Here is a 13,873-nt window from a genome sequence, read left to right on the forward strand (position 1 = left end):
TAACATGTGAAGTCATCAGTCCCCTAGAACTTAGAACCACTTAAATCTAACTAACCTAAGGACATCACACCCATCCATGCCCGAGTCAGGATTCGAACGTGCGACCGTAGCGGTCAACATCTACATCTACATCCATACTCCGCAAGCCACCTGACAGTGTGTGGCGGAGGGTGCCTTGAGTACCTGTATCGGTTCTTCCTTCTATTCCAGTCTCGTATTGTTCGTGGAAAGAAGGATTGTCGGTATGCTTCTGTGTGGGCTCTAATCTCTCTGATTTTATCCTCATGGTTACTTCGCGAGATATACGTAGCAGGGAGCAATATACTGCTTGACTCTTCGGTGAAGGTATGTTCTCGAAACTTTAATAAAAGCCCGTACCGAGCTACTGAGCGTCTCTCCTGCAGAGTTTTCCACTGGAGTTTATCTATCATCTCCGTAACGCTTTCGCGATTACTAAGTGATCCTGTAACGAAGCGCGCTGCTCTCCGTTGGATCTTCTCTATCTCTTTTATCAACCCTGTCTGGTACGGATCCCACACTGCTGAGCAGTATTCAAGCAGTGGGCGAACATGTGTACTGTAACCTACTTCCTTTGTTTCCGGACTGCATTCCCTTTGTATTCTTACAGTGAATCTCAGTCTGGCATCTACTTTACCGACGATTAATTTTACATGGTCATTCCATTTTAAAATCACTCCCAGATAATTTATGGAATTAACTGCTTCCAGTTGCTGACCTGCTATTTTGTAGCTAAATGATAAGGGATCTTTCTTTCTATGTATTCGCACCACATTACACTTGTCTACATTGAGATTCAATTGCCATTCCCTGCACCATGCGTCCATTCGTTGCAGATCCTCCTGCATTTCAGTATAATTTTCCATTGTTACAACCTCTCGATACACCACAGCATCATCTGCAAAAAGCCTCAGTGAACTTCCGATGTCATCCACAAGGTCATTTATGTATATTGTGAATAGCAACGGTCCTATGACACTCCCCTGCGGCACACCTGAAATCACTCTTACTCCGGAAGACTTCTCTCCATTGAGAATGACATGCTGCGTTCTGTTATCTAGGAACTCTTCAATCCAATCACACAATTGGTCTGATAGTACATACGCTCTTACTTTGTTCATTAAACAACTGTGGGGATCCAGACTGAAGCGCCTAGAACCGCTCGGCCACCACGGCCGGTTCTCAGTGACACATACCGTCGACATGTTCTCTGTTATCTTCAGTGCACTATGAAGTGAGCAGGTAAATCTAGTCACCAAAAGTACTCTTGCCCACAGGGACAGTGTGTGCGTTCTGAGGCAGAAGTGAAAAGAATAGGAGAATACAGTCATTGTAATGTACTTAACTTTGGTACAAAATATTCCTCGGCGAAATCCGTATACAAGTTCTTGGCAAAGCCGGGATAAGTTTTCGTAATGTAGAAATAAACATAAGTGTTGAGGCCAGAGAAAGTTTCGACTGGACTATGACGATGCTTGACTGCTGCTGACTGGAGTTACTCGACAACTGGGCAAGGACTGGGCTATAGCTGCAGTCGGGCCGCCTCTTATCCACGCGATCCGTGGCGCCAGCGGCACCTCTGCTCAGGGGGCGTGGCACTCGTGAGGTCAACGATTGGGCGGCGTCGGACGCTGTTGCTGCCGTTGTCGGATAACAGCGGAACCTCTAGTGCTAACCTCTTTACACGGTACGACTTCCCCCTGAATGGTATCGTCGGCTATGATACCACTTAGTACAGATACAAAGAAATTCCGAATTTGTGGTAAGGTCTTGTGGATCCAAACTGCTGAGGTCATCGGTCCCTAAGCGTACACACTACATACACTAATTTACGGACAACACACACGCACCCATGCCCGAGGGAGGACTCGAACCTCCGACGGAGGGGGCCGCGCGGACCGTGATAAGGCGCCTCAGACCGCTCGGCAGATACAAAGTTAATTGCTGCAAAACAAAACAAATGAATTGGGAGTACTCTGTAACGAACCACACAAGAGTGTGGGTCCTCTTGAAACGTCCCCTTAGAAAAATTTATGAATGACTGTGCTGATAAACCTCTTACATTATTTAATTTTCAAACAGCAGAGCAGAACTGAACGTACTCGCATTCCTCTCTTTACTTATTCTGATCAACACTAAACTGACACACAATATTTTTAGCGCAACGCAATCTGACTTTCAATAATCCCTACAAAAGAATGGCCCTGACTAACATTAACCTATACCTTTCACGAATCACTTACCTCACACAAAAATCTTCGTTACCCGAACTACTGCAATACAGCTTAATAAAAGATTCTAACTACTGAAGGCACTAACTACTGATAGGCATAGTTAGCTAATGAAAGATTTCGATAGAAACAAACAATGTATTTACCTTAATAGTGTTCAAAAGTCATTATATATATATATATATATATATATATATATATATATATATATATATATATATCAGTTCATGACATTCAGTCTTACAAATTTACTGTCTCTGATGGACACACGTCCAGATCATACGCTCTCAAAACTCTGCCATCTCTCTCTCCCCACATCCACCACTGCTGGCGGCTCACCTCCAACTGCGCAACGCTACGCGGTGTTTACTTCAAGCTGCCCAACACTACAATAGCAAACAACAATGCAAACCAGCCACAGACTGCACACAGCACGGCCAGTGATTTTCATACACAGCGCTACGTGGCGTTACCAATAAAAAAAACCTAAACAGCCTACTTACACTCTCTACCGTAACACTAACAAGTTATCCCTGAACCACCTCTTCAAGTTTGTCGGTGGATTTCCGACTCACCATGTATATAAATGATCTAGTGGATAATGTAGGAAGATGAAATAGGCTGTTCACAGGCGGTACGGTAGTCTATAAGAAGGCAGCAACGCCAGAAGACTGTAGCGAACTGCAGGAAGACATGCAGAAAACCGATAGTTGGTGCAGCAACCGGCAGTTGACCCGGAACATAAATAAATGTAACAAAGTCCACATAAATAGGCTACACAGGGCCGAGCGGAGACAGTGTGAAGCCAGATAGCTGTTGGAAACCTGTAAAGCGTCTTCGACGCTAATAAAACAGTCATTGTTTTACAGTGTTTACAAGTCGTCGCTGTTCGACACCAGACTCGGCTGTTGCTCATTCAGCTGCTTGTTGGATTCTAGCTGACCTCCTTCGAATCACCTCAACGTCTGCATGGACAGGAGAAGATGGCCTTCATCTCACAGACGTCACTGGATGCGGATATGGAGGGGCATGTGATCAGCACACCGCTCTCCCTGCCGATGTCAGTGTACGAGATCGGAGCTGGTGCTTCTCAGTCAAGTACCTCTTCAGTTTGCCTCACAAGGGCTGAGTGCACCTCGCTTGCCAACAGCGATCGGCACACCGGATGGTCACCCATCCAATTGCTAGCGCTTAACGTCGGTGATCTGATGGGAACCGGTGTTACCACTGCGGCAAGGCCGTTGACTTATAATATGGCACACTGATGTGCAAAACGTAAGGACGAAAGTAATTTTCACGCGATGTGTCACTGCAAAGAAACATAGTTTGGTGAAACGTAGATTATACATGCAAAGAAGTTTTGTACAAAGGTAACTGAAAAGTATACGGTGACGAATATAAATTACACTTTTATTCAAAGACAATAATTACACTGAAGTCTTGGTCCCCTGATACTATAAATGGCGGGTCCTGGTTCTTTATAGGATGTGTGATCGCCACGTACGGCAGTGCATTCTCTGCAGCGTGTTGCCATGGTGGCCACGAAGTTGGTAAGGAGTTGTTGTGGTAAGACGTTCCATCCCTCCAGCAAGGCTGTTAACAACTGATGAATGATCGTTAGTGCATTTGGACGTGCTGGAATACGTCTCCCCAACGCACTGCACACGAGTTCGATGGTATTTAAATCAGTGTAACGTGCAGGGCAGTCAATTCGCCGAATATCCTCTCACTGCAAGAGCTACTCCACCTCCGCAGTTCGATGCGCTCGCTCATTATCATCCATAAAAATGAAGTCAGGGCCAAATGTACCCTTGAAAAGCTGCACGTGGAAAAATATTATAGTGTCACAGTAACTGCTGAGTTTACCGTAATCAAAAATTTGAAACTCAGTACGCTCGTGCATCATTATGCTTCTCCACACCATAACACCTGGACATCCAAAACGATCTCGTTTGACAATGTTTGTGATCGCATTAAGCGTTCCTACCTTTCGATATGTGAGGAGACGTTAAGAATACCTGCTCAGACTGAATCTGCACTCAACCGAGAACAGTATGCAACCCTACTACTCGCTGGTGCCATCGCAAACGTTGGTGCCGATGTGCAGGTGTCAACTGAACACAATTTACTGTCGTCCGGAAAAGAGACCACCCCCATGCCGCCACCCTGCCACTGTGGAGTGTGACATTGAGTGCACTGCACTTTTGAGAAATGCCGTTTCCATTGTACCCGCTGTTTGACTTGGGTCCCTTCTTGCCAGTTGCACAATATAGCGTTCATTTTCCGATGTATAAGACCATTATCGACGACCTCCTCATCTTGAGACAGCAGTGCCTATGATTAGGAACGCTCCCCATGCAAGTGAAACAATGCTGTGAACAATACGATTTACATAAACGATCTGGTTGATGGTATTGACAGCGGCCTTAGACTGTTTGACGATGATGCTGCAGTCTACAGGAAAGTAGTATCACACGAAAATTGTGAACAAATCAATGAGGATTTGCAGAAAATAAATGCGTGATGTAATTGTTATATCCTAGCCAGTAATGCCAACCGAGCCCGCTGCCAAAAGGTTGGCAGCATCAAAGTCCGGACGCCGTCCGCATAAGCAGCGCCAGCGAGACAGCAAATCGCCGCAAGTCTGCGCGCGCCACCGCTGGCTTCTGGCTTCTTAAGCGCTGGAGTCGCGAGTGCTAGGACAGTTCTGTATTCGCCGCTCAGTTGTATACTCGCCACCGAATTGTGTACTTGCTAGTCAGTTGTGTGTTCATCACAGCAGAGTTGTTGTTTGTCGTCAGCCGACGCTGACCTAGCCGCTCCGACTCGAACTAGACAGATTTCTGTAGACACCGAGTTCACTACTGTGTTTCTGTATCTTCAGTAATAAAGATAAGTACCGACTTTTATTTAATCAGAGTGTTTGGGGTTTCATCTTTCTGTTTACTGTTCCAGCGGACCGGTCGGCCCGCTATTAAAAGTGTGGCGGTGACTTCGTAAGCCATTTCTACAGCCAAGTGTTTGTCGCTACGAACACCGCCACAAAAGTAATGACTGGCAGTTATCTCTCAATATTAGTAAGTGTAACCTATTGCGTATAACAAGGCGAAAATCCCCATTAATGTATGAGTACAAAATAAATGCTCAGTCTTTGGAAGCGGTAACGTCCGTCAAGTATCTGGATGTGACTATTCTAAATGATCTCAAATTGAATGATCAGATTACACAAGTAACGGCTAAGTCAAACTCTAGATTGCGGTTTGTTGGTAGAATCCTGAAGCGATGCAGTCCTTCAACAACGGAAATAGCTTACAATACGTTAGTTCGTCCAGTCTTGGAGTATTGTTCTTCTGTATGGGACCCTTACCAGTTGGGTCTGATTCAAGAGATTGAGAAGGTCCAAAGAAGAGCGGCAAGATTCGTGACTGGTACATTTAGCCATCGCGAGAGCGTTACAAATCTCAAAGTAAGTTTGAAGTGGGACACACTTGCAGATAGACGGCGCGTTAAGCAGAAGGGGCTGCTCACTAAATTCCGAAATCCGATCTTCACCGAGGATGTAGAGCATGTCCAGAATGAGATTTTCACTCTGCAGCGGAGTGTGCGCTGATATGAAACTTCCTAGCAGATTAAAACTGTGTGCTGGACCGAGACTCGAACTCATGTAGAGCATATATTATTACCACCAACTTTCAAATCACGGAATGATCATCATTGAAAGATAAGGGAAATAAGAGCTCGTACCGAGGCGTTTAAACAGTAAACAGTCGTTTTTCCCTCGCGCGATACGCGGGTGGAACAGAGGGGGGGGGGGGGGGGGGTGAATATGACTTTGGCGTGAATTGTGTCCTCCGCCACACACCGCTTGGTGGCTAGCGGAGTATATATGTAGATGCAGATACCCATCCACTGTGCTACACTCGTCACCCTTCTTCCTTCTTTCCATGTCCCTGTGATTCTACTCGGTGTGAAGTCAACCGAATGTTGTCTCCAAGCCACGTTGCAATGAAAAACACCACCGCATTGCAACGTAATTGGTCACTGATTAACACACATTACGTTTTCCTGTTCGTCCAACTGCCTCGTGTTGTTGGGCCAGTGCCATTTGGCGCTATCCTCACTCTGACCTCACGCCATATGACGCACTATTTTGTATGCACAACCGCGACACCTCCGGTAACATGTCCCTGCACATTCATTGATTTCCAGCTACTATTTAATAATTCTAAGACAAAAAAGAGAAACACACTATGAAGCAATTATCCGATTGGGACGCAAATAGGCAGATGTGATGTACATGTAAAGACAAACAAATGATTATAATTTCAGAAAAATTATATGATTTGTTCAAGAGAAAGTGCTTCAGAAATTGAGCAAGTCAATACCGCATTGGTCCGTCTCTGGCCCTTATGCGATCAATTATTCGGCTTGGCCTTGATTGAGAGATTGTTGGATGTCAAAGTGATGGATACCATGCCAAATTCTGTCCAATTCGTGCGTTAGATCGTCAAAATCCGGAGCTGGTTGAAGGGCCCTGCCCGTAATGTTCCAGAAGTTCTCAATTCGGGACATATCCGGCAATCTTGCTGGTCGAGGTAGGGTTGTACGATTTAGCAATCACGAAGGCAAGCAGTAGAATCTCTCACCGTATGCAATCGGGCGTTATCTTGTTGAAATTTAAGTCCATATGGCTTACCATCAAGGGCAATAAGACGGACGTAGAATATCGTCGACTTAACCGCTGTGCGGTCAGGGTGCTGTGGACAACAACCAAAGCGGTCCTGCCGGCCAGTGTGACCGAGCAGTTCTAGGCGCTTCAGTCTAGAACCGCGTGACCGCTACGGTTGCACGTTCGAATCCTGCCTCGGGCATGGATGGGTGTGATGTCCTTAGGTTAGTTAGGTTTAAGCAGTTCTAGGGGACTGATGACCTCAGATGTTGTCCCATAATGCTCAGAACCATTTGAACCATGTTGGAAAGCGGTCCTGTTACGAAACGAAATGCCCCCATCAGACCAAGAGCCCTGGTTGTTGGGTCGTATGGCGGGCGACAGTCTGCTTGGTATTCCGCCGCTGTCTGGGGCGTCGCCTGACATGTCTTCGCCCTGGAATCGCACTGACGGAATAGAACTGTCCTTAGTGATCAGTCTTGCTTGGAATTGAGTCCCAACGACCAGCGATGACCACGGCACCCATACAGCACAGCGGTACGTCCCGTTTCGTAGTTCTTCATTGCACGACACCTTGGCTTTACATTTCAACAATATAATGCCCGCCCGCTACCGTCGAAAGTTTCCACTGCTTAACTTCGCGCTTGCCGAACCCTACCTAGGCTAGCGAGGTCACCAAATTTCTCCCCAAATGAGGACGTCTGCAGCACTTTGGGCAGAGCTCTTCAACCAGCTCTAGATCTTGATAATCTAACGCGCCACTTGGACAGAATTTGGCACAGTATCCCTCAGATGGACATCAACAACCCTGTCAATCATGCTAATCCGAATAACTGCATGCCTTAGGGCCAGAGGTGAACCAAAACGTTACAGACTTTCTGAAGGTCTTTCTCTTGAACAAATCATTCTGGTTTTCTGAAACTGTAATCATTTGTTTCTCTCTGCATGTACGTCACATCTACCGATTTCCGTATCTTTCCGATACTTTATCTATCTCGTCCTAAAGTTTTGCAGAGGGGTGTACATATATCGGGGCAACTGTGTCTTAGATCCTTTAAGTACGAGCTGCTTCTATTATCGAGGTATCGATACGGTGTCAAATTTAGGTATTATAGCTCCAGTTGTTCAGTGGCAGGTGTCCCGGCGGAGGCGCTGATGGCGCGGTGTTGCGGTGTTGTGTTGCAGTGGGCTGCGTTCGCTGCAGGGCGGCGCCTGGGACGGCGACCGCCGGCGCTTCTGGTGGTTCTCCGCCTACGCGTGGTGCGGCGCCGCCCTCGTCTGCGCGGCCACCGCTGCCGTCGAGTTCTCAGATTCCGTGCCCAAGGGCGCCAAGCTGAAACCAGACTTCGGGGCCGTGCGCTGCTGGTTCAGGGGTGAGTCCGTACATCCTCATCCGCACCTATACTCCGCAGTGAAGTGCATGGCAGTGGGGACTTCCCATAGTATCAGTTATTAGGGTTTCCTTCTGTTCCATTCACGTATGGAGCACAGAAATGACAGTTTAACCGTCTTTATGCATGCTGTAATTAAAATAATCTTGTCCTCACGATTCCTACAGGAGTAATTTGTCGTAGAGCAGTGGTTCCCAGCCTCTTTGAGTCCATTACCCAAGAGTGCAATCAGATATTAGCTGCTACTCCCCGCTCACCCTACAGTCACGAACATTAGCACATAAGTAAACTTCATAATGATAAACAATTTTCTTTGAGTACTTTCATTTTTATGATGACCAAAGATGCATGATATTTAACTTTCACAAGTCTCATTAGTCAATAAGACAATTGATACTGTTTATTTCAAACAATCTGTATTGTTATAGCTGATGAAGCAGTTCTCAGTGCATCACGAGCGCTAAAGAGAACTCCTTTTCATGAAAGAAGGCCAACTATCCACATTGAGAGGAGACACTTATTGCAAAACATACTTCCTCTGCACCACCAGTCCACCCTAAAGACACTTTCTTCACACGCACACTACACCCCATCTAAAAGAAACCAAATTAAAATATGTGCACTATATTTAGGCCTACTGTTTTTCAATCACTTGATTGCTGGACTTCTTATTTCTCAGCTGGCAGAAATTTATAATAATATCAATAATAATAATGTAGTATAGGCCCTACAGCAATGTAGTAGCCATTATATGGTAACTGTTGTGCAATCGATTACTTCGTTTATTGTTGCTAGGTGAATCATGAAGCACTTTCTAAACTATAGCGGGAATTACAAACAATTTACGGAAGACACTTTTATGAGATATTTAAGCTTATGTGATGCATATGTCTAAGTTTACTGTCATAGAAGCATCGTGCAAAGTATGTCTGTAGTGGACGACGTTCGTACATTCGTTTCACAGGCTATAATCTCCATCACTTTATCTCGCAAGTTATCCCAAGTTGCTAAAAACTCATGTATTCAGTATTACAGTCTCAAGAAATAGTAATAACAGTAACGATCTTTTAAAAATAATTTAGTTTAGTGACCATAACACAGTTGTACACTTATGTTTTCACCCCTGAGTTGGTAATTATTCCCGGATGTAAACACTGTTCTAGAATCGACATTTAAGGCCGGTACTAGGAATTTTCAAATTACGCTTTCTCGGAATAGTTTACCTCTATTTTCATGTGCCTTCCAGTTCAGTTTCTTCAGCATCTCTGTGATACTCTCCCACAGATCGAACTAATCTGTGTCCATTCGTGCTGTTCTTCTCTGTGCACGTTCAGTATTCCCGGTTAGTCCTAGTTTGCAAGGATCACAAGCATTTGAAAAGTTTTCTAGGCTGAATACCACGAATGATTAGTAAGCAACCTTCTTTGTCCACTGATTACATTTCCTTGGTAATCTATCAATAAACCGAACTCTGCCACCTGTTTGACCCATGACTGAGCGAAATGATCGTTCCATTTCACATCCCTACAAAGTGTTACATGCAGGTATTAGTATGAGTTGACAGATTCCAGCTATAGCTCGTTGATACTTTAGTCACAGGATACTACTTTTTTTATTTTTCTAAAGTGCACAATTTTACACTTTTGAACATTTATAGCAAGTTGCCAATATTTGCATCATTTTCATATCATATCGAGATCTGATTGAATATATGTGCGGATTTTTCCAGATAGTACTTCGTTATAGGTAACCGCATCATATGTGAAAATTTAAGATTACTATTAATATCGTCTGCTAGATCATTAATATATAACATTAGCGGCAAGGATCCCAATACATTTCTCTACGGCACACGCGAAAATACTTCTAAGACCGTCGATGACTCTCCTTCCAAGATAATATACTGCGTCCTCCCAGCCAAGAAAACCTCAGTCCAGTCACAAATTTCTCTAAATACCCCATATGTTCATACTTTTGATAATAATCGTAGGTGCGGTATTGAGTCAAATGATTTACATAAATCGAGAAATACTGTATCCATGTGACTGCCTTGACCCAAAGTTTTCAGTAAGTCATGTGAGAAAAGTGCGAGTTGGGTTTCAATTGACCTATGTTTTCGGAATCCATGTTGGTTGGCGCGGAGAAGATAATTGTGTTCGAGATACCTCATTATGTCTGAGCTTAGAATATGTTTCGAGATTCTACAACAAATGGGTGTTAAAGATATTAGATGGTAGATTTGTGGATCGTTTCTGCTATCCTCCCTGTAAACGGTGTGTCCTATGCTTTCTGCCAATTATTGGCTAGGTTTTCTGTTCGAGGGAGCTATGGTGGACTATAGCTAAAAGAGGGGCTAGTCGTATAGAAAATGCAGTATAGAATCTGATAGGATTCCATCAGGCCCTGGGGCTTTCTTCAGTTTTAGCGATTTCAGCTGCTTCGAGACGCCTTTGGTATTAATATTTATGTCACACATCTTTACAGTCGAGCAAGAATTAAATTGGAGTAATACGCCTGAATTTTCATTTGTACAGAAACATTTGAAAACAGAGCTCAGCCTTTCTGTTTTTGCTTCGCTACATTCAATTTCAGTTCCTGTCTCGTCCATGAATATCTGGACACTGACTTTGTTACCACCAACAGCCTTTACGTGTGAGTAGAATTGCTTTTGCTTTTGTGAGACATTCTTCATTAATATTGTGGTACGGTAGACACTGAAGGCTTCACGAACTTCCCTCTTAACAGCCACATGCGTTACGTTTAGCATCTCCTAATCTCTAGCCGTAAGCTTCGTTTTACAACTATTATACAGTAGTCTCTGTTTCTTTAGCAGTTTCCTTACACTGATTGTATACCGTGAAGAATTTCTCCCATTGTGATGTATAGCTACGTGGTCCACTATTCTTCTGAGGGCAGTTCTTCTACATGCCCCTCTCCAGAGCTAAACGTTTCGAATTCGTTACTGAGGTGCGATATGATTGCCTCTTTATGCACTTTGATGAAAGTATAAATCTTTCAACTTGTGTTAGTGTCTCTTTGTACTTCAGAAATCATTGTTGCTACAACTGCCACATTTTCACTGCTACCAGATTCTATTAAGTCTTCAAAAAAGTTAGGTTTATTTGTTGTATTAGATACAGCATAATTCCATTATGAGTGCGCTTCCGAAAAATTTGTTCTATGTAGTTTTCAGAGAACTCATTTACTTCATTTACTTATGTATCGCAGAACGTCTTGTCATGCGAACCACTTAAAATAGTGCAATTTTTGCTATTGATTCTGGACTAATAATGTCTCCTCCAATAATGACAGTATGACATGGGATCCTACTTGCTAGCGAACTTAGATTTTCTCTGAAGTTTGGAGACGAGTCCGGTGGTTGATAGGATTTGGCTTTAAGTTCATGTCCCACCCTTGTGTGCTCCCCACACACTGTAAGCTACCTGAGTAGCTAGCCTAGCTTGTCGCAGAACATTCGAAGTCTCTGGTTCAATCCTTCCATTCGACTAACAACCAGCAGCCCCGATCAGTTCATGGGACAATGCTGCAAGTCGTGAACCTCGATGAAATTGCTTATGCAAGACTGGTCTTCCCAACCTTCGCTTCCAGTCACTGGAATGATCTAAGTATGACCTCGGAGCCCAGATGACAGGCACCGTTTGTTCCAACGTGCACCACAACCTATAGTCGGTTGCACCCTTTTCCTAGTAGTTGCCGGAACAGCCTCTTCAACAGGCCCCAAGGGGTACACACTGAGTGACACTAGACTTCCTCACCCAGTCCTTGCTGCCACTGCCTTAACGGATATCATTTTTGCCTTACATTTGAACTGCTGACGATTAACAAACCGTTACCCTTTTGCATTTGCCTCGTCTTGATACAGGAGAGGGGGGAAGAGTTTATACGAGGGTTGAATGAAAAGTAATGATCCACCGTAGTTAATTTAGTCTGGATTGGAATATTTTAATAAATCAAACGCAGAAATAATCCTTACAAAGTGATCGTTAATTACCAATATTCGCTTTTCCACATAATCACCAGCCAATTGGATACATTTCTGCCAACGATAAACAAGTTTTCTGAAGCCGTCACAGAAGAAGTCGACACTGTTTCCGCAACCACAGTCTCACAGTTCTCTCAACGTCTTCATCAGAAGCATAATGATGTCCCCACATATCGTCTTTCATTATTGGGAACAGATGGAAGTCAGACTGTGCTAAATCTGGACTGTATGGAAGATGCCGTACGGTGGTGAGATTCAGTCTCTGAAGTTCTGCTGTTGTGGCAGGTGAAGTGTGTGGTTTGGCATTGTCATGCTGCAGGAAAACATTTCCCTTCTCCTTTCGGACCCTTGTTAGCCATCGTTTCAGAGTTCGCAGCGTTGTGATGTAATGCTCTGAATTTATTGATGTTCCACGATCAAGGGCATCAACATGAATCACACCATCTGCGTACCAGAGCACTGTGGCCATGATTTTTCCAGCTGAGTGCTGCGTCTTGAATTTCTTTTTCTGGGGCGAGTCTTTGTGTGGATACTTCGTAGGTTGATGTTTCGTCTCCGGGCCGTAATGGTGTACCCACGTTTCGTCTCCTGTCACAATCGAATAGAGAAAGTCGCCACCTTCATTATCGTAACGCGAGAGGAGTTCTTGGCAAATTTCAGATCCGTGCGCTTTCATTTCAGGAATCAGCATCCGGGGTACCCATCGTGCACAGATCTTCCGACAGCCAAGCAAAGCAATAATGTGAACCACACGTTCTTATTAAATGCCGATTGTGCTTACAGTCTCTCTCTGAGTGATACGACGATCGTCCTGAATCAATCTGTCAACATTTTGCTTGTGAAACTCGGTGGTTTCTGTCACAGGACGTTCAATTTTTTGTATGTCACGCAGGTCAGATGTCCCCGCCTCAACATATTTATGCTTACTCGCCCAGCGATGCACAGTACTCACATCAACAAAATCACCATAAACTGATTTCATTCTCTGACTAATCTCCTTTGGTATGACACCTTCTGCTGTCAAGAATTTAATGACTGCACTTTGCTTAAATCGCATTGACCGACCGTCTGCGCAGGGCTTCATACTTTATACAGTAGCAACACAACCGTTCAGTGCTAATGTTTCCAGCCAACTGGAGCTGTAGAGAAGAGGCTACGGAACAAGCCAGTTCCTGCCGCACACCAATGCTGCCAACTGTTGAAGAGTTACTTTTCAGTCAACCCTCGTAGTATATATAGATAGACGTTTGCCCATTTTTCTCGATTCTTCTTTATTCGGTTTTCTCTTGTTTATAGACAAGCACAGAGTAATCGTATGGTATCTGCGTTGCGCAAATTAGGTACAAATATCTTCTCCAATGTAGAATAAATATCACATGAAATAGATAAAACAGTTGAACAAATGTTCAATGAAGTGAACCAACATAATACAATACATTTCATTCTCTTGTTCAGACATTCGTGCGTATAAATAAAACGACTTAGTTTAAAGATGTGACTTGTAAAATTTAAGTTAGGCTACAGTGTTATACATTAGGTGAAAGATCAATGTGATAGCAAA

General features: G+C 44.1%; 1 protein-coding gene across 2 annotated transcripts in view; it reads left to right on the plus strand.

The window, feature by feature from the left end:
• LOC124711255 (probable G-protein coupled receptor Mth-like 1) overlaps nt 1-13,873 on the plus strand; it is a 369,949-nt gene that overhangs the window by 303,438 nt on the left and 52,638 nt on the right. For both annotated transcript variants that reach the window (XM_047241226.1, XM_047241227.1), the window contains exon 7: nt 8,104-8,291. In XM_047241226.1, the coding sequence (XP_047097182.1) occupies nt 8,104-8,291 (188 nt within the window). The remainder of the gene's footprint in view (nt 1-8,103; nt 8,292-13,873) is intronic.

This window comes from Schistocerca piceifrons, chromosome 8, assembly GCF_021461385.2.
Source record: "Schistocerca piceifrons isolate TAMUIC-IGC-003096 chromosome 8, iqSchPice1.1, whole genome shotgun sequence".
NCBI classification, from domain to species: Eukaryota; Metazoa; Arthropoda; class Insecta; order Orthoptera; family Acrididae; genus Schistocerca; species Schistocerca piceifrons.